The sequence below is a fragment of the Bos grunniens genome, chromosome 29 (genome assembly GCF_055505025.1).
Source record: "Bos grunniens cultivar Pamir isolate PY7600 chromosome 29, Bosgru_T2T1.0, whole genome shotgun sequence".
In the NCBI taxonomy this organism is placed as follows: Eukaryota; Metazoa; Chordata; class Mammalia; order Artiodactyla; family Bovidae; genus Bos; species Bos grunniens.
In genome coordinates this window covers 24,982,159-25,002,699 of record NC_141193.1, presented here as the reverse complement: position 1 = coordinate 25,002,699, position 20,541 = coordinate 24,982,159, and the positions used below count along the sequence as shown (strand labels likewise).

The 20,541-nt window shown below is 39.6% G+C and overlaps 1 protein-coding gene and 1 long non-coding RNA gene across 2 annotated transcripts in view; one reads left to right on the top strand and one right to left on the bottom strand.

Moving 5' to 3' along the window:
• The window catches only part of TSG101 (tumor susceptibility 101), a 41,720-nt gene extending 25,021 nt beyond the window's left edge, over positions 1-16,699 (top strand). Inside the window, exons 8-10 of the mRNA XM_086385142.1 lie at positions 13,235-13,437; positions 14,664-14,903; positions 16,357-16,699. Of these exons, the coding sequence (XP_086241268.1) occupies positions 13,235-13,437; positions 14,664-14,903; positions 16,357-16,446 (533 nt within the window). The 3' untranslated portion in view covers positions 16,447-16,699. The remainder of the gene's footprint in view (positions 1-13,234; positions 13,438-14,663; positions 14,904-16,356) is intronic.
• LOC147342411 (uncharacterized) lies at positions 27-19,784 on the bottom strand. The gene is made up of 2 exons (XR_015157988.1): positions 18,115-19,784; positions 27-2,106 (listed from the first exon to the last, which is right to left on the bottom strand). It is a non-coding gene; the product is annotated as an uncharacterized LOC147342411 (long non-coding RNA).
• Between the last annotated feature and the right edge of the window lie 757 nt (positions 19,785-20,541).

The following is a 20,541-nucleotide window of genomic DNA, read 5'->3' as shown; positions in this document are numbered from 1 at the left end:
CTTTCCCATTCTATTGTTTTCCTCTCTTTCTTTGCATTGTTCATTTAAGAAGGTCTTTTCATCTCTCCTTGCTATTCTTGAGAACTCTGCATTCAGTTATAAATATTTTTCCCTTTCTCCCTTGCCTTTCACTTCTCTTCTTTCCTCGGCTATTTGTAAAGCCTCCTCAGACAATCACTTTGCCTTCTTGCTTTTCTTTTTCTTTGGGATGATTTTGGTCACTGTCTGCTGTACAACAATGTTATGAATCTCTTGTCCATTGTTTTTCAGGCACTCTTTCTGCCAACTCTCTTTGGCATCAGTGGTTGGGGCATAGACTTGGATTACTGTCCAACATTAAACCATTAATGTTAAATGGTTGCCTTGGAAACAAACCAAGATCATTTTGTTGTTTTTGAGATTGCACCTAAGTACTGTATTTTGAACTCTTTCGTTGATCATGAGGGCTACTCCATTTCTTCTAAGGGATTCTTTCCTACGGTAGTAGATATAATGGTCATCTGAATTAAATTCGCCGGTTGTCATCCATTTTAGTCCACTGATTCCTAAGATGTTGATGTTAACTCTTGCCATCTCCTGCTTGACCACCTCCCATTTACCTTGATTCGTGGACCTAACATTCCAGGTTCCTATGCAGTATTGTTCTTTACAGTTTTGGACTTTACTTTCACCACCAGACACATCCACAACTGAGCGTTGTTTCCGCTTTGGCCCATCTGCTTCATTCTTTCATGGAGCTAATGATTGCCCTCTTCTCTACCCAAGAAGCATATTGGACACCTTCCAACCTGGGGGGCTCATCTTCTGGTGTCATATCTGTTTTGTCTTTTCATACTGTTCATGGGGTTCTCGTGTCGAGAATGCTTAAGTGGATTGCACGTCTTCCTCCAGTGAACCACGATTTGTCAGAACTCTTTACTATGACCCATCTGTCTTAGGTGGCCCTGCACAGGACGGCTCATAGCTTCAATGAGTTATACAGGCCCCTTTGCCATGACAAGGCTGTGATCCTTGAAGGTATCACGTCCATGATTCCTACTTAACACTCTGATTTTGGCATCATCCTTGATTTTTCATCAGGAACCTGTTGTTTTCAGAATATATCTAGAATCTGATCATATCCAGTGCTGATCCAAATCACCGTTCTCTCATCTGATTTACTTCAAAAGCCTTCTTCTGTCCTTAGCCCCATATCTGTTTTTAGCATAACAGCTAGAATGAGCCTATTAAAAGATAAATAAATTATATCACTTCTCTACTCAAAACCTTCCAAGGTTTTGCTGTTTCGCTCAGAATTCATTCCACATTTCTGAGGCTTAGAAGCCCCTTTAGGATCCTGCTTTCCTCCCCATTACTTCTGACCTCATCTCCGACTCATCTCCTCCTCCTCTTGCGTTTTAGAATTTGTCCATTGCCTGTTTCCTTTGCAAGGAGTAGTCAGGCCTACCCTGACCAATCTATTTCTCACTACCACCCCGCACACGCACACGTATACAAACATGTGGAACATCTAGAAAGTTCATACAGGTTTTTCTGTAAAATGGGAAAAGTCGAACGACCTTTTTGGCCAACCCAATAGATCTTGTGAAGTTTACTTTTCTATTACATTTTCTGATAGATTGTAACCATCCTGATATCTGTTGTAAATATCCCTCCCTCCAGCAAAAATGTTTTCTTCAGTTGTTTTCGTCATTGATACATTCTAATTATTGAGATTCTAGTGGCATTGGTTTTGTTTTTTGTAATACAGGTCTTTTTTTTTTTTTTTACAGTGTGATTTTATTTATCTGTGTTTGACTGTGCTGGGTCTTCATTACTGTGTGCAGGCTTTGTCTAGTCGTGGTGAGCAGGGGCTGCCCTTCGTTGTGGCCACTGGCTTCTCACTGCGGTGGCTTCTTGTGGAATACAGGCTTGAGTGCACAGGCTTCGCTAGTCGTGGCACGTGGGCGCAGAGGTTGCGCTCGCAGGCTGTAGAGCACAGGTGCAGTAGTTGTGACTCACTGGCTTAGTTGCTCTGCAGCATGTGGCATCTTCCTGGACCAGGGATCAAACCTGTATCCTTTGCATTGTCAGGCAGATTCTTATCCATTTAGCACCAGGGAAGTCCTACAATGTAATTTAAATGCTTGGGTTAGAAACCTGATGATGGGCGATCCTTAATCCAATAAGCAAAACGTACTAATTCCTGTTAAGTTCTCCATTTGGGCTCAGGCATGATCAATAAATTAATAGTGCTGTTTGTTAACCCCATATCATTTCTCATTGGGATGATGGTATCTGATTTGTAGAGAACCTGTTTCCAAAGATCTTTTATGTTAACCTATTTCAATGCAATAGGTATGAAGCATTTTATAGCTTAGAATAAATGACATCCATATAATGAGAAATAGGAATATGGGGAAAATGGTATATTTTGAATTAAATCTACTGTTTGTTTTTAGAACAAGTTATCAAAGCAATATTTTATTGTATTTTAAGAGTACTTTCTTAGAAAGTCTAGAAACAAATTATCATTCTATGATTATCTAGAATATCCATTAATGTATGTTGCTTTTTACCCTTTGTTGCTTGTCTGCTTGATTTTTTTCATCATATTTTTGTAGTACATTGTGAAAAACACTCTTGAACTTCAAAATTGTCATAAAGGAAAGCAGAAACATTAAAGTATCATTTGAATATAGAGTTCACAAGTAGTCAGCATTTTCTCAATCTGCCTGTGGTCCTCAGGATTTGTACTATTAAGGCATGAGAAAGAATTGATGTGTTTATTTATCTTTTGTGGAACCTGATAGTTTAAAGATTTGATCTTATGATATAAAACAAAGACTTGTTTCAAGGCATCATTAATTAACTCGTACCTTATTATTAGTGTGGATGCTTGTGCAATATTGAACAATATAGAAGTAAAAGAACCACTTAAAATGAATTGATAGAGATTACTTTTTTTTAATGCAACCAACACTTTTATTTGCCTTTTTTTTTTTTTTTTTTTTGGCGACATTTATTCCCAGACTGTAAGTTTTTGTTTCTTCCGTTTCTTCTGGGATATCTTTTTCTTCCGTGCAACCTCTTCTTCTGGTTTTGAAACAGTCTATTCTTTTTCAGTTAGGATCGTTTCAGTGTGGCAGGGAGAGCTCAGGTACTGCTTGATCCCCCTGTGAGCTCTGTAAGTCCTGACCCGCATTTTGGGGGCTTTGTTCACCTGGATGTCCTCAGTGAGCAGAGAATCTACATCTAAGCCCTTCAGTTCAGCTTTACTCTCTGCATTTTTGAGCATGTGCAATGAAAATTCAGCACTCTTTCTGGGCTGTCAATCCTGCATCCAGCCCCAGTGTTTGGCCTGTGCACACCTACCAACTCCAGTGTACTATTGACAACAGAATGGCACACGTCGCTTCTGTAGAGTGACATCCTTCAGATACTTGGCTTTTTGGCTATGCGTACCCTTAATGGCCTGGGCAGTTTCACAAGTGTTCTTAAAGGGAACATGAAGATTTGAACTCCTTGGTTTGCTGGATTTTGTGGGGTTTTCTGGGTCAAGTGAATAGCACATCATTTTTAGAGGTCACCTTAGTTAGGCTGCTTACTGGAAGAGGGAGATTACATTCTGTATAGCAGTCTCTTCTGAAATAATACAGAAGACTGAGGATTGATGCAGATCTTTGGACTTAAAACAGCTCTTTCTGACTCCATTCCATGTAGATTTTGAACACCATTTAAAAGAAAATAAGAGAATTTGTTTTGTCATCTCATTTTATACCTTTTTGGTTACCTCTCAGACAGCTTCTGGCCTAACCTGACCTTTAAAACTACATTCATGAGATTGATGGTCACTGAGGGCATTGACTTGGAGAAGGAAATGGCACCCCACTCCAGTACTCTTGCCTGGAAAATCCCATGGACGGAGGAGCCTGGTAGCCTGCAGTCCATGGGGTCGCTAAGGGTCGGACACGACTAAGCGGCTCCGCTTTAACTTTTCACTTTCGTCACTGGAGAAGGAAATGGCAACCCACTCCAGTGTTCTTGCCTGGAGAATCCCAGGGACGGGGGAGCCTGGTGGGCTGCCGTCTCTGGGGTCGCACAGAGTCAGACATGACTGAAGCGACTTAGCAGCAGCAGCAGAGGGCATTGACTAAACAGTGACAGCAGCTGTTGAATAATGAAAAGCCTTTTGATGGTGCTTTTCTATCAGGTCTGGGCAACTGTAGTGATATTTTAATACATTTATATAATTTAATGAGGGAGAAATTATGATCTGTAACTTAAATTCTTCCTTGAAGTTCTTGTAAAATCAGGTTTATTTTTTGGATGTCATCTTTGCACTTGACTATCAAAAACATTTTATACTGGAAGATCAGTGGGAAAAGATGAGGAATTTGGATGGTTTTCCTGAGATTTTCGGCCCATTATTTGTTAACAAAGCATCAGAAGGAAGGTGAACTTTCCTTGATATCTAAAAAATCTTAAAATTTTTAATTTCTGTTTTTTCAGATTCAAGTATATATTTCTTTAAGACTCAAACATTTTTATTAGGACTGGGCATATAACTTTTATCAAGTTGGGATTGCCAAAACTATAAGAGAACTTGATCTTAAAGGCTTAAAACTACTTGACCATCACCAAATTATAAAGAATAAGTTTAGGAGACAACATTAGTATTTGTTTGTTCTAATAGCAGATCCCAGAAAAAAGCAGAAGCAGGTATGAATATATGGTCATTTGTATGTTTTCAGGGCTGAAAAACAGGCACCTTGAAAAGCTTTGGTCCCCAGCAGGGCATTCCCATGGAGAAGGCCAAACTGTTGGATAGCAAAGAGTGGCGTGATATGGACCAGTCACTCCCACCTTGATTCACATGTAGCACTCTGTCAGACTGCGGCATGCTGGGGGTGCACGCAGGTGGCTGTCTAGGAGTGATGAAGTTGTTGGATATGACAGTCCAAATTAAGAAAGATTTAAGATTTATCAAGCAAATGTTCAAGAATGTTACTGAAGTGTGGTCCCATATGGTACCCAGAAAAGTATGGTGCCACTCAGTGAAACCTCTGCACGTTTTGAATATACATGTGAAGAAAGTCCATCGACACACTGGCTCCCTTATGAAGTTCATTAGAGGATGTACTGTCAGTTCATCAAACACACACATACATACACATACCACCTTTTCTTTATCTGTTCATCTGTTTTTTCAGTTGAAGTGAAATGAAAGTTGCTCAGTTGCTTAGTCGTGTCCAGCTCTTTGCAACCCTGTGGACTCTACAGTCCATGGAATTCTCCAGACCAGAATACTGGAGTGGGTAGCCTTTCCCTTCTGCAGGGGATCTTCCCAACCCAGGGATTGAACCCAGGTCTCCTGCACTGCAGGCAGATTCTTTACCAGCTGAGCCACAAGGGAAGCCCTTGGTTTTTTTCAGTTATTTATTAATGTGGTCATTTAGTGTATAATTACTGAGTGCTTGCTACATGCCAGGACTAAGAACCCCACTGGGAACAACACAAAGTAACTTACTGCCTTCATGGAGTTTGCATTCCAGTGAGGGAGGACAGGAAACAAACTTACAGAAAATACTCAGTGTGCCAGGTGGAGATACCCAGGTGAATACCATCTAGAAACATTCAAATTGAAGAGGGGCACAGGAAGACCTGGAGGGGGAGGACTGACTCCTCTTCTCACCTCCTTTACATCCACCTTGCTTACACCACTGGCTTTCTGCAGCCCCCTGAGCAGCAAACACCCTGGTTTGCTGTTTCAACCCCATCTGTGCTCTGCTTGCTTGTATGGTGATCTGGAGATCTATTCACTGCTGTTACCTCTGCTTGAAGAGTTCTCTCCAAGCCTGGAAAAAGGCTTCTACACCTTATACTTTGATGTGGGAGTATGTTTCTGGTTCAAGGAACAGCAGCGAGGCCAGTGGTGTTAGTTAAGGGTGTGTGGGGAGATGGGGTTGGAGAGGAAACAGCTGGCTCAACTAAGTCCCTGTGGGTCAGGTTGAGGCCTATGGCTTTTCCTCTGTGTGAGCTGGTGAGCCATGGGCAGGCTTGGAGCAGAGGAGTGATCTGATCTGATTGATGTTCTAACAGATACCTCTGTGCCAGACCCTGGGAGGGAACGGTGGCCTCCTTGAAGAGGCCATTAAAAGACTCCAGGTCTGAGATGGTGGCCTGGACCTGTGTGAGGACAGAGGAGGTGGTCACATGTGCTGAATAGGGGTACCCATTCATCTGTTGATGGATGCTGAGGTTGTTTCCGTATCTTGACTATTGCAAATGATGCTACAATACATAGGGTGCATATATGGTTTTGAATCATTGTTTTTGTTTTCTTCAGAAAAATACCCAGAAGTGGAATTGCTGTGTCACATGGTAGTTTTATTTTTAATTTTTTTTGAGGAACCTCCATAGTGTTTTCTGTAGTGGACGCACCAGTTTGCGATGTACGAGGGTTCCCTTTTCTCCGCATCCTCACCAGCACGTGTTCTCCTTTTGGTAACAGCCATTCTGACTCTGGCTTTGCTTGCAGCGCCCTGAGGGCCAGTGGTGGTGAACTTTTCACGGCATCTGTATGTCTCCTGCAGAGAAACGGCTGTTGAGGTCCTCTGCCCGTTTTTTATCAGGTTGTCTTTTTTAATCCTGAGTTGTATGAGTTCTTTGTATATTTTGGATCTTAACCCCTTATCAGATATATCATTTGCAGGTATCTTCTTCCATTCAGTAGGGTGCCTTTTCGTTTTGTTGATAGTTTTTGCTAATTAGAAGCTTTTTTAATTTGATGTAGTCCCATTTGGTTTTTTCGTTTGGGTTTTTTTGGGGGGGAGGTGCTTTTTTTTTCTTTAGTTTCCCTTACCTGAGGAAGCATATCCAAAAAAATGTGAAGACCAGTGTCAGAGTATACTGCCTATGTTTTCTTTTAAAGTTTCTTTCTTACAGTTGTATTTAGATATAATTGACATATAGTACTGTATAAGTTTAAAATGTACAGCGTAATGATTTGACTTACATACATCATGAAATGATTACCACAGTAAGTTTAATGAACATCTGCCATCTTCTATAGATACAAAAGGAAAAAAATACTAAAAAAAATAAGAACTCTTTAGGATTTACTCTTTAACAGCTTTCCTATATAGCACCGTTGATTACATTAGTCATGTTGTATGTTTCATCCCTAGTATTGCCTGTGTTTTCTCCTAGGTGTCTTGTTTCAGGTCTTACAAACATTTAAGTTTAATTCATTTTGAGTTTATTTTTGTATATAGTGTGAGAAAGTAGTTCAGTTTGATTCTTTTACATGAAGCTGTCCAGTCTTTCCAAAACCACTTACTGAAGAGGCTGTCTTTTTCCCGTTCTGTATTTTTGCCTCCTTTGTGAGAGATCAATTGACCGTGTGAGTGTGGGTTTATTTCTGGGCTGTCTGTTGTGTCCCATTAATCTTTGTGTCTGTTTTTATCCCAGCACCATAGTGTTTAGATTACTGAAAAGCTTTGTACTATAGTTTGAAATCATGGGGCACGATACCTCTGGTTTTGTTCTTTAGTATTATAGACTTTTTAATTGTGCTCCTTCACAAAATAATCTTAAGGAATGACTGATTCTGACCCATTTTTTTAAGGATGGAATCTGTCCCTCAAATAATTGGCCTTTGTGCTTAAACCTTGCCAGTAGTATCTTTCATTATTATGATAGTAGCACCATTTTTTTAAAATAGTACTTTGGTATCGTATTTTAATAAGGTCTGTACTTAACCTTCATTTTTGAATACTTGAACTGTTCTGTAAATTAATTTAAATCTTTTTTTTTGCTGTGTTTATTTTCAAGAAGTGTTAACCTGCTCATGTTTTCCTTTTTTCTCATTGGTTGTGGTTATAGAAACTTTAGAGTATTGCTCTAATAGTATTTAAAAGATTAAAAAAGAAAAATTAAGGTCCCCTGATTTCTTTGGAAGAAAGTTCCATGACCTGCCCAGAGCCTGGCCAGTAGTATTAGAAGCTTACTTGTTCATAGACTATAAATAAAAAGCCCTTTGTAAGCAGCTTAATGAATTTGCTTGATTTGTGTTTAATAGCATAAATCAGAGTGACTTTGCTCATATAGTTGTTTGAAATGTTTCTGTTTCAGAGCAACCTGTTTTTTTGTTTTTATTATAAAAGGAACTAACATGGGCTTGATCCAGTGATCCCCAGGGTCCTCTTGACCTAGTTTCTGAGTAGATGGTCAGTAAGTTTCTGTTTCAGATTGCTTAGGCTCTGTAATTTGCTCTGTAGCACAAATGCCATTATTACTGAAGATGATTATGTGAGTCTTGAGCAGGTAACATCAGAAGTAAAAATGCTGGGGGGCAAATGACTCACTTTTGCTGGTTAGATGTGAGGTCAGAAAAGTTACTAGTTATTTTGTATTTTTCCTTGGGGTTACCATGGATTCTTTCTCTAATGAGCTTTTTTTTGAGTTGTAGAAAGTAGTGATCATCAGTAAGTATTGTTAGGAGATAAATAAAACTGATTATCTTTAAATGTTTAAAAAATGGTTCTAAATCAGGAAGGCCCAAATTATTAATTGAATTATCAGATTCACTGAGTAGAGTATTGGTTTCCTAATAGTAGAAAAATTATCTCACTTCTTAAGCATTAAGGTTAGTGATTGAATCCTATCTGACAATTAAATGAAGTTTTGTTTAGGATTGTTTCTCAAAATCTGTGTTACCTTTTCAATTGCTGCTAATCTGGAGTTGTAGAAAGGCACGTCTGAAATCTGATTCTGCATGAGTAAAGGTCAATGTGTAGGGACTTGAGGTTTGGCAGTTTGCCATAAACTCTTATTAATCCAAGGCTCATTATAACAGAAATTAAAATTTCTCTTAAGACATTTGAGAAGAAAAAAAGATTTTTTGAAACGTAATCAGGAAGAAGAAAAGAATTTTCTACCAAACTTTTTTCTTACTTGTTTATATAAACAATCTTTTTTTTAATGTATTTTATTATTTTCCATTTTTAATAGGATAATTGCTCTACATTATGCTGGTTTCTGCTATACATCGTGTATCAGTCATCACTGTGTGTATATATCCCCTCCCTCTAGAAGCTCCCTCCCACCCCCCATAAACAATCTCTTTGTCATGGTTCATTTAATTTTGAACTTTAATCTGGGCTTTTCTCTTGGCGTTCACATTTCATAACTTAATTACAATTCATTTCTTCTATTTAGAAAGTTGATGGATGTTAAAATGTTCACATATATTGAACATATCTTAAAATGTTCAGATACACTGTACATGTCTCTGTGTGATAAGGGAGAGGACTAGGTCTAGCCTTGGCATTTCTAGGCTCCTCGGGTGAACTGTGACCTTTCTTGAAAGCCAAGTGACTGCTGCCTCAGCTTCCTTCTCATCTTGAATGTTAGTGGCTTTAGCTGGAGAGTTATTTCAAAGGACTTATTTGGTCCTGTACGGTAGCATTTCATTTGCCCTAATGTATTTTATAAGAGAAACAATATAAATTCCAGGACTTAAAGTTTTTTAATTGGGCTTTGAAAATTTAGCATCAGTATAACTTGATCCATTTTAATATAATAATTTTACCAAAGTTTGTTGATGTGTCTATGTGTAAAACATCCAGACTAGTTCCAAGAAGACCCTTAAGTTTGTACTAGTTCAGATCATTTCTGCACAGATATTGGGACACTTTGACAGCATGTGATTGACCACATGTTTGAATGCCTAACCATATTCATATCATTTGGGTTCCTAATCTCTCGGAATAGTTTTGTTGTATCTCACAGGAATCATAGTAACGTTTCAGATGGGCGTAATAAGAAAGTTCTTTCAGAAAAAAGTTTTAAAATTCCTATTGTTAATGCATCTATCATAAAATGAGGGCTTAGTGGAGTACCATCTCTACTAGTCATTATTTTGTAAATCACCTTTTGAGCACAAAATTCTAAACTGTTGTACCCTTTTTTGCTGTCACTTAGGACTTAAATAAATTAATGCAATGTGAAAAACTAGAGATTTTGATTTGGTATAAATTCTGTCCAAATAAAGTCTTTTTTTCTTAAAGTCTTCTTTAAAAATTGAAGTAGAGTTGGTTTATAGTGTTAATTGCTGCTGTTCAGCAAAATGACTGTTATGCATGCATATACACACGTTGTTCATTTTCTTTCCCATGATGCTCTGTCACAGGATATTGAATATAATGCCCTGAGCTGCGCAGTAGGACATCCCCAGTTGGTGTCTGCTAACCCCAAACTCTCAAGCGTCTCTCCCCCACCCGCCTCCTTGGCAGCCACCGGTCTGCTCTCTGTCACTGATTGTGTTTCATTGATAGGTTCATTTGTGTCACATGTGAGATGTAAGTACTGCCATCTGGTGTTTGTCTTTCTCTTTCTGACTTCACTTCGTGTGAACCTCTCATTGCGTCCATGTTGCTGCAGATGGCATTATTTAGTTCTTTTGTGGCTGAGTGGTATTGTTGTATATATACACTGTATCCTCTTTATCCACTCATGTTGATGAGCATTTAGGTTGCTTCCATGTCGTGACTGTTGTAAGTAGTGCTGCTGTGAGCATTGGGGTATATGTTTTTTTTAAAACTATAATTTTTTCCAGGTATATTCCCAGGAGTGGAATTGCTGGATCATATGGTAATTCTAGTTTTAGTTTTCTGAGGAACCTTCAAGCTGTTTTCCACAGTGGCTACACCAACTTACACTCCCACCAACCGTGTAGGGGGTTTCCATTTTCTGCATACCCTCTCTAGCATTTGTAATTAGTAGACTTTTTAATTTGACTGGTGTGGGGTGATACCTCATTGTAGTTTTTTCATTTCTCTATAATAATTAGCGATGTTGAGCATCTTTTCACGTGCCTATTGACCATCTTTATTCTTCTTTGGAAAAGTGTCTACTTAGGTCTTCTGCCCATTTTTCAATTGGATTGTTTTTTTATTGTCAAGGTGGATGAGCTGTTTGTATATTTTGGAAATTTAAGCCCTCATCGCGCTCATCATTTGCAAATATTTTCTCTTATTCTGTGGGTTGTCTTTTCATTTGGTTTATGATTTCCTTTGCTGTGCAAAGGCTTGTAAGTTTGATTAGGTCCCATTTGCTTATTTTCGTTTTTATTTCTATTGTCTTGGGAGATTGACATTAATTTAGGTCAAAAATGTTTTGTCTAAAACAGCTAAATCTTTAAGTCATACTGAGAGGAAAGCAGGTTGTCTTCCTGAGAAAGGGAAGTGAGTGCTTTTGAATAGTGAGGAGTCAGGCACATAATTAAAGGATTAGGATTCTTGTTCCAAAGCAGAATGGGAGAAGAGAGTGGAAGACTCCCATCTGGTAGTTTCAGTCTTTGAACATGTTCTGAGGACTTTTGTTTTTGTTTTTTCTTTTATGAGAAGATGGTAAAAGAGGGCTTAGGGCTTTAGGAAAGAATCCAAAGGATCAAGATTTTAGTTTATGTTATGGCAGACAAGGCCTTTGGAAGATGCCTGGTGATCTGACACAATGAGAGAGAGGCTGTCATGGCAGACAGCCTGTGTTCAGGACTAAGAGATGGGCAAGAAGTTAGGACTGAGGGGAGGTACTCATGGGAAACAGGAGTGGAAGAAGCAAGAGGTCAAAGGTACGAGAAGGAATAAGTGGAGATACGAATTGGTGAATTCTGGGAGGTTGCTAAGAGGTGTCTATACAAGAGGATGTGAATAGAGAAGTGGTCACTGAGGAAGATTATGGGAAAATTTGAGGGGAATGAGCCCAGAGATGATACAGTAACTGTAAATTGATGAGAACGCTTTGGAAAAGTCAGGTATTAAGAGGTCAGGGATATGAAAAATAAGACCTCAAGTTACCCTCTGGCTTTACAACTCTGAATTCCAAAGCACACATCTGAAAGTTAATAGTTTTGCTTCTCAGAAATGTGAAATAATAAGCTGACATACTTCTATAAAATTGGAAGTAAATTCTGAAAAGCATATATGGATTTATGTGGTAATAATCAAAAATATTAATTGCCTCTTTGTAAATGCTGGAGTATGGGTGCTGTTTGGGTGCTTCTTAGCAGGACGTTCCTAACAGGAAAGAGGGAGACTTAGCAGGAGAGTCTGATGGTGGGCTTTTCCTTTTACCGTATACATGCAGTGTCCTTAGCACAGATGGACGAAGGACACTCCTCAGGGAAACCTGGCCATGGGAGATACTGTTTTTGCTCATTTTCACTTGCAAGAAGAATAGAACCCAAGTCACAAAAAAACAGTTCTTCTGTGGTAGAAACAAAAAAGGGGGGGAAACAGAACTGTAGACTTAGACTCTATTTTTGAAACCAGTAACATCTGTTCTTTCCTGTTCTTTTGGCAAAGGAATAAACATCTTACCGAAAGGAAGCCGTATTAACCTGTACATTAGTTTAAGGAAACTGCCCATTCTCAATCTTAATGGCCTCTAGAGTGGGTGGTATCTTTTCTCTTCAGCTTAGCAGTAAAGCCTGAGAATGGACTTGACCTGAATCAGATGTTTTTCCTTGTTATAAATTTGTTGTTCCATTTGTTGGAGATTTAGGGATCTTTGTAATCTGTAGGGATATCTGTAGGGGCTCTCGATGAGCCTCTGTCTCATTGAGAAAATAGCTAATTGTTTGGGCTGTAAGCCAAGAAAGTGGGTAAATATGGATAAACAGTAATCTCAAATTGTAGTACTGGAGAAGACTTGAGAGTCCCTTGGACTGCAGGGAGGTCAAACCAGTCAATCCTAAAGGAAATCAACCCTGAATATTCATTGGAAGGACTGATGCTGAATCTCCAATACTTTAGCCACCTTTTGTGAAGAACCAACTCATTGGAAAAGACCCTGATGCTGGGAAAGATTGAGGCAAAAGGAGAAGCAGGCAGCAGTGGATAAGATGGTTAGCATCACCATCTCAGTGGACATGAATTTGAGCAAACTCTAGGAGATAGTGGAGGACAGAGGAGCCTCCACTGCAGCCTCCCATGCTGCAGTCCCATGGGATTGCAAAGAGCTGGACACGACTTAGTGACTGAACAACAAGAAGTAACCTCTCATGGGGAGAGTATTTCTGAATCAGCTCCTGTTCTAATGTTATGTTTAATGAAGTTGCAGCATACAACATTTTCTTTCTTCACACTTTTAAAGTGTTGACTCGTATTTTGTCCTGTTCTGTGATGATTCCCGTGAAAGGAATAGAGAGAGGTTGGGAAGTAAGCAAGCGTTTTGCCTTTTCCGCCTGCAGGTCCCAGTAGGGATGGCACAATCAGTGAGGACACTATCCGAGCCTCTCTCATCTCAGCGGTCAGCGACAAACTGAGATGGCGGATGAAGGAGGAGATGGATCGTGCCCAGGCAGAACTCAACGCCTTGAAACGAACAGAGGAAGACCTGAAAAAAGGTCACCAGAAACTCGAGGAGATGGTTAATCGTTTAGATCAAGAAGTAGTAAGTAACTCATTGCATAACTGCACTATCTTAATTGTAGCTATGGCAAAGTTTCCTGTATGTACTATGGCTACCCTGGGTACTGTGGGTATTAGAGTTCAAACGATTGTACACAGTCTTTAAGCACTTGAACATAGCTCCTATACAGCTTGTTAAAGAACAGAGCCTGTGGTTGAAATACATTCTTTGACTGGGAAGTGGATGTATTTTAGAGGATTTTTCGCCTGCACCTTCATGCTGAGGGATAATGTTTTGACCCATAGGAGGACTGTTTGAGTGTTGATGTTACCAGACGGTTAATCCAGAAATAAGAATTTGAGAGAGTTCTAAGCCATGATAAAGATCTGCAGACCTGGGGTGCAGACTTAAGGATCAGTTCTTTTTTGTTTCCAAACATTGTTTGAACTATATGTAAAGTATCTTTGGTATGCAACCTTTAGCTCTTCAGCTTTCTCACATTTTTATCAGACTGCTGTGCCCTGAAGAGTCAGTAGAAGTCAGCCCTGTGCCTTCTTTTGTTTAAAGATGTAGAGGCACTAGCTTAATTTGAACACCAGCTTCACTCTTCACTTTCATTCTTGTGAGGGAGAATCTGTTCCAGTAAGTGTGCATTTTTGATGAAAGGATAGAGAGTTTATTGAGTGTTTGAGGGCTTTGGAGAAAGTGATTGGTATGTACACGTTAGTCTAATAAATGGTTCTGGGGTGTAAAACGCCCTTCTTGACAGTCAGCTATTTTCAAATGAGGGAAGTGGCACCCGTACAATTCAGAGCCTGCAGCCACCACCTGCTATATCTTGGGACTAAGATTCAAGTGTTTGTGGGGTTCTGTGCATTGAATTGTCTGTATAGACTGGGGAAAGTTCTTCCTCTGGGGCAATGTCCACTTGTTTTGAAAGAAGGGCTTCTTTTATGATTTTAAGAAACCTCCTCTGGAAAGTGTCTTGTGTGATGGCTTAGTTTGCAGTATTTATCACTGGTAAGTGACAGGCTTATCACTGCCGCCAAAAGTGCTCAGCTTAGCATCTCCTGTCTGCACTTAGCATGTTAGAGCACACCTTATCCTCTTTGAAATGTGTTGTATTTGAAACATGAATCTCATCCATGAGTTGTTTAAGCATTGTTTTATTAGCAAGTCTGCTTGTATGAAGTTGAGTTGTAGATGTCTGACAAATGGATAATTACAATTAGTGTAAAATCATCATGCTTGGACTGTTCTGTTTTCAGGCTGAGGTTGATAAAAACATAGAACTTTTGAGAAAGAAGGATGAAGAACTCAGTTCTGCTCTGGAGAAAATGGAAAATCAGTCTGAAAACAATGATATTGATGAAGTTATCATTCCCACAGCCCCACTATACAAACAGATCCTAAATCTGTATGCAGAGGAAAATGCTATTGAAGACACTATTTTTTACCTGGGAGAAGCCTTGAGGCGGGGAGTCATAGACTTAGATGTCTTCCTAAAGGTATGTCTTCTTCACTCTGCTTTCCAGAGTTTCGGAACATGTTTTAGAACCACTGTTGCTGAAAACCACAAATAAGAGGGTTTGTCTGTAGGGGATGAGTTAAAATTCTTTTTCTTTCCAAAAGCGAGCAGGTGGGGTAAATGGCTATGAGCAGTGTCTTCCCACCTGCAGAGAGGACTGAGGATAATCTGAGTATGGGAAGAAAAGTGGGCTTGGTGGCTGCGGTTCCTGCCCCAAGGCGGCATCAAGCTGAATGTAATTCTTACTGCTGCACCCGGGTGGATCGCAGGCACAGTCAGATTTCCATTCTTTCAGGTCACACCATCTAAATTAAGATCATTGACTGCGCCATCCTTGTTGTTGCTTTCTTTTTTCCCTCTGTTAAATTTCTTAGACTTGCATACTTTTATACCTCTTTCCCCTTGTAGAGTATGGGGCTTGCCCTGCTAGCAATAGAGCCCTTCTAAATGATTCCAGGCTTAATGCTACCATACAGACGTGGAAGATCTGTAAGCCAAGTTTGGCTACTGTTCTCTGTTGGGTCATGAAGCGCATGGCTTTAGGGATAACAGCCACCCTTTGGATATTCAGTACAGCTGCTTCTGAGGCTTCAGTGTGCCTGCGAGGCTGGTCAGGTTGCCTGCTGACCCTGCCTGTCTCACTGTGAGTGTATGGCCAAACCAGTCTTGGACCTGGTAGAAGCATATGAACAGCTGGGACCCAAGAGAGGGCTCCCTTCTGTACGCTGGCCTCTGCTTGGGTGGCATAACTGAGGCCAAGATAAACATGGAGAGGTGAGGAAAGGATGCTGTTGCTGGGCACTGGACCAAAGGTGGCCTGGTGCTACTCATCCCTGCACTTCACCTTTTTTAGCTAAGTAGTGACAGTCAGTTCTAAAAGTTTTTTGTTAACTTTTGTTAGGATCACAGTACAAGTTTCCCTGGCATCTTGGTTGTCTCAAGATGTAGCTTGAACTGAGCCAGATCCTGCATGGGGGTGCTTTCCCTGTGACACATTGTAGGGTCTCAGAAGACTACTTTCCTGAGTACAAGTGTGTTAGTTGGTCAGTTGTTTCCAACTCTTTGCGACTTCGTGGGCTGTAGCCCGTCAGGCTCTTCTGTCCATGGAATTCTCCAGGCTAGGGTTTTGGAGTGGGTAGCCATTCTCTTCTCCAGGAGATCTTCCTGTCCCAGGGATTGAACACGTTTCTCCTGCACTGCAGGCAGATTCTTTACCATCTGAGTCACCAGGAAAGCCTCCACAGGTTCCTTAACACAGCCTGCCAGCATCAATCTGGTGAGGTAACAGCCACATAAAATGTAGTATTGGGCTCCAAAGGAATGTTGATGAGTTTAGGTTTCCTGACTCCCACTAGGTTACAAACTGTCTGCTAGTTTACGCCTGGACCTGGATAAGAGCTAGTCTAAACTGTTTGACTTCTTCCCCCTCACAGCATGTACGTCTTCTGTCCCGTAAACAGTTCCAGCTGAGGGCACTAATGCAGAAAGCAAGAAAGACTGCCGGTCTCAGTGACCTCTACTGACTTCTCTGATACCAGATGGAGACTGAACTCTTCTAAAGTATTCTTTTCTTCTCTTCCTTTCTCTTATATCAGTAGGTGCCCAAAATAAGTTATTGCAGTTTATCATTCAAGTGTAAAATATTTTGAATCAATAATATATTTTCTGTTTTCTTTTGGTAAAGACTGGCTTTTATTAATGCACTTTCTATCCTCTGTAAACTCTTTTTGTGCTGAATGTTGGGACTGACTATGCTAAATAAAATTTGTTGCATAATTTTTCTCTTCTTTACTGAACAGAATATATGAAACAAAATAAGTGAAACCTTAGTAAAGTTCAGCTTCTAATTTAGCAAAGTATAATGTCCAACATGAGTTGAAATTTAGTATTAATCTCTAGCATATAAAGTGGATTCCACTCAATATGGGATATAATACATAGAAATCTAAATGTTCAAATGTTTGGATTTGAATGACTTTTTCTGTGAAAGGTCCTCATATCCTCCTGCCAATTCTGTGTAGTTTTTTTCCTTTTCAGACCTGACAGAACCATAACTGTTTTCATCATGAAAGTAGCACAGTGGCCAGTGCCAAGCTACACATCTGAGAGTTTATGTTAACTCAGCAGGATGCCCTGGCCACAGCTGAGGAGGAAGGTACAGTGTACACTGCCTGTCTGCACTTACTGTCATTTGCAGCCAGTCTCCCTGGTGAGTGACTCTGGGTAAGACTGTGGTCACCCATATGTCCCATATGTCCCATAGAGGTAACCCAGCAGAACAGTGTTCTCTGTCAGGTGAGAGCTGGCAGGTTCTAAAGAAACGAACGTTCTAATTTAAGATACTTTTAAGGTATGTAGGGTGTGAAGCAATCTTTCCCAAGAGAAGAAAGACCAATTTTGTCTCATCACTGAAGAATTTATAGTTTAAATCTTAAAAAATTAGAATCCTCTTGTAAAAATTATCAGAATAAAAACTAACAAGGTTTAATTCAGTGTCAGGATTGAAGCTGACATTTATATGAGTTATTTTTGGGTAAATATACTTTTATTTTTACATGGTAGAGGAAGTTACAACTTTATTACAGCATATAAATGAACATGGATATATCAGCCAGCCAAAACAAAATAATTGCCCACAGTCCACTTCCTATAAGGAACTACTTTAAAACTTCTGTTACTTTATTCCCAGTGATTTAATTCTATTTTACTTTACCCTCTCCCATTCAGACTAGCGGAGGCTTCATACCTGGGCCCCAACTTCCCCCGCCCCAGGAGACTTAACTGCTGATATCTGTGACCAGTGCTGATTTCTTAGGTTTCTTCTTGGACCAATTGAAAACGTTTAGATAACAACTCAAAATAGTACAAGACCTACCCACACAGTGGTTCCCAATGTTACTAGATATTTATAGAGCTAGTTCACTTAGTTAAATAACAAAGATGCAATAAGACTTACTTTCATCTAATCAGATATAGTAAGACATATCACACTAGGCCAGGAGAAAGGTCTACAAAGGTAGGTCTCTTCCTCCTCTACCACCCATCCCTTTGTCTCTCTTCAACAGCAGTAAAGAATATATTATAGGAAGAGGTGCTTCCACAGAATCAACTTCAGGAATTATCCCCCATAAATGCTCTTTTATCTCATTTTATGTTGATGATACACATTTTTTCAAACATAAACATCCTACCTTATTCATGTTGGAAACTGGATGCACTCCTAAGACTGTTCAGAATACTTGCTGTTATATCAGCACAGATAGGGCAGCACCCCATTTCTTTTTAGTCATCTCACAGCCACTGTAGATTTGGAAGAAATGATGAACATAAGTACATGACTAGCTGGGACCCAAGAGAGGGCTCCCTTTCTGTACACTATATGTGTCTTTGAACGTCAATATGTGGCAGCCTGACAATGCCACAAATCTGAATTGTTTCCATCAGTAATTTTTCCTAGGAATTTCTTACAGGACTTGGTTATTTAAGGTAGAAAAGAGTTATGAGGATAAGTGAGAGTTACGAGACCTAGAAATTAATGTGAAATCAATTTTACTATTAACAGTAAAGAATTTATAGCAACAATTTAAAAATATATTCTTTTAAACAAGAATTTAACAAATAAGTGCCTACAATATGGTAGACACTGGGTTAGGTTCAGAAAGGAGCAAGAAAGACTTAGTCCCTGACTGCTTAAGAGTTTATTATCTGGTGAATATGATCACACAAAAATAAAAAGTGCTAATGAAAAAAAAGTATCGGAGACACAACAACGTGTACTTAAGGGACCCAAATCTCATCCCTGTGGCACAATTCAGCCTTATAGCTAACTTCCAAGGTACTGAAGATGAAAAACTAACATATTGCCCTGGCAACCACTTCTTTGTGGACATTGCCCTACTACTCAGATCTTTATCAGTTCCTTTATCTGAGTTTAGATCCTTCAGAGAGACCCCAGTAATGTTCACCCCAATTCACACAGAAACTAAGGAAAAGATACCCCCAAATCCATTTATTACATAGTGTTATATATAACAAGTGTTTTGCTTTTTTTAAAAAACCTTAGCAAAACTGTTACAATTGCCCTGAGAGGTTTACAACTAGGAATTTTTAGCAAAACTCAACAAATTCAGATGTCTAAGCCCTATCCCAAATCAGCTAAATGTAAATCTTCAGGGATGGAGCCTACAATTTGATCCTCTTGGCAGAGAGACACCAAACAAAAAAGGGACAGTTTGAAATGGCCAACTATAAGTTAAGTTTTAACTTTTATCACTTCAAGTCCTTTTCCATAGCCAGGGTTTGTATTAGATTTCAAGGGTTCTTAGCCAGAAGAAACTAAGATGGTAATAAGGACTGCTATCATATTAGCACCCCTTCCTCCTCTTCCCTTTAATTTTCTCCAGGAAATAGAATTCATGTTAACTGAATTATTTCTGACCTTTCTGAACTAGAGTATCCCAAGTTAAATATAAACTACATTTTGTTTCATGCTGTGTTAATAAGAAAGCCTTATACTCTTAATCATACATACGCAGGATTATGGTAACATTCTCATTTTTTTTCAAACCTGTATTTCTGGTAAGTTATTATAAAAATAATTTGCTAAAATTTTAAACACTACTCAAGGGCCTAAAGTAGGATAAAAGTCCTTTTTCCCCACTCAAGAGGTATTTTGTGATTAAATATATGATCAATATAGTCTAAATATATTTCAGAGTGCGTGCATAGCTCAGTGGCATTTTTGGGCTTACCACTCCAGTCTCTGTGCTCTAAAAGGTCAAAAACCACAATAGCTTTCAGACTGGACACCAAGCCTCTGCCCAGTCAAGAAACAGAAAGGAGCAGGCTGCTGCTGCTGCTGCTAAGTCGCTTCAGTTGTGTCCGACTCGATGTGACCCCATAGATGGCAGCCCACCAGGCTCCCCTGTCCCTGGGATTCTCCAGGCAAGAACACTGGAGTGGGTTGCCATTTCCTTCTCCAGTACATCAAAGTGAAAAGTCAAAGTGAAGTCGCTCAGTCGTGTCCGACTCTTCGCGACCCCATGGACTGAAGCCTACCAGGCTCCTCCGTCCGTGGGATTTTCCAGGCAAGAGTACTGGAGTAGGGTGCCATCACCTTCTCCAGAAAGGAGCAGGAGCAGTGGCCAGATCACTGCTCGGTGACAAGCTGCTCCCAGTAACAAGAGTTTTGGGGGAAATGCTTTTAATTTCCATGCTACAAAGTTAAGATAGCCACTGACAGAAAAAGTTCTCATCTTAAATGATAAACTTTTTTACACTTACCTAAATTAAAACTGATAAGTCTGATGTTTCATGGAGGAAAAAAACATAGTTCTCTATCCAGCTCCAGCTGTGTACCATAGTTTCAACAATATTTACCCAATAAGAATAAATTATGAAAAACTTTTGTTGCTACTCCTCTTAGCCTCTTGTGCAAAAACATATCCATTCATTCCATAAAACATTTAAGAAATAATATTCCTTTGTGAAGTCTTTGAAATAATTTTTGTCAGGAATAATCCATTTAGATCAAAAGCTTAGCTGAAAGGGAAACAGAAACAACTAAACATGGAATATGACTGCCCCTCTAGACAAGGCAAACAACTTGACACAGTCTG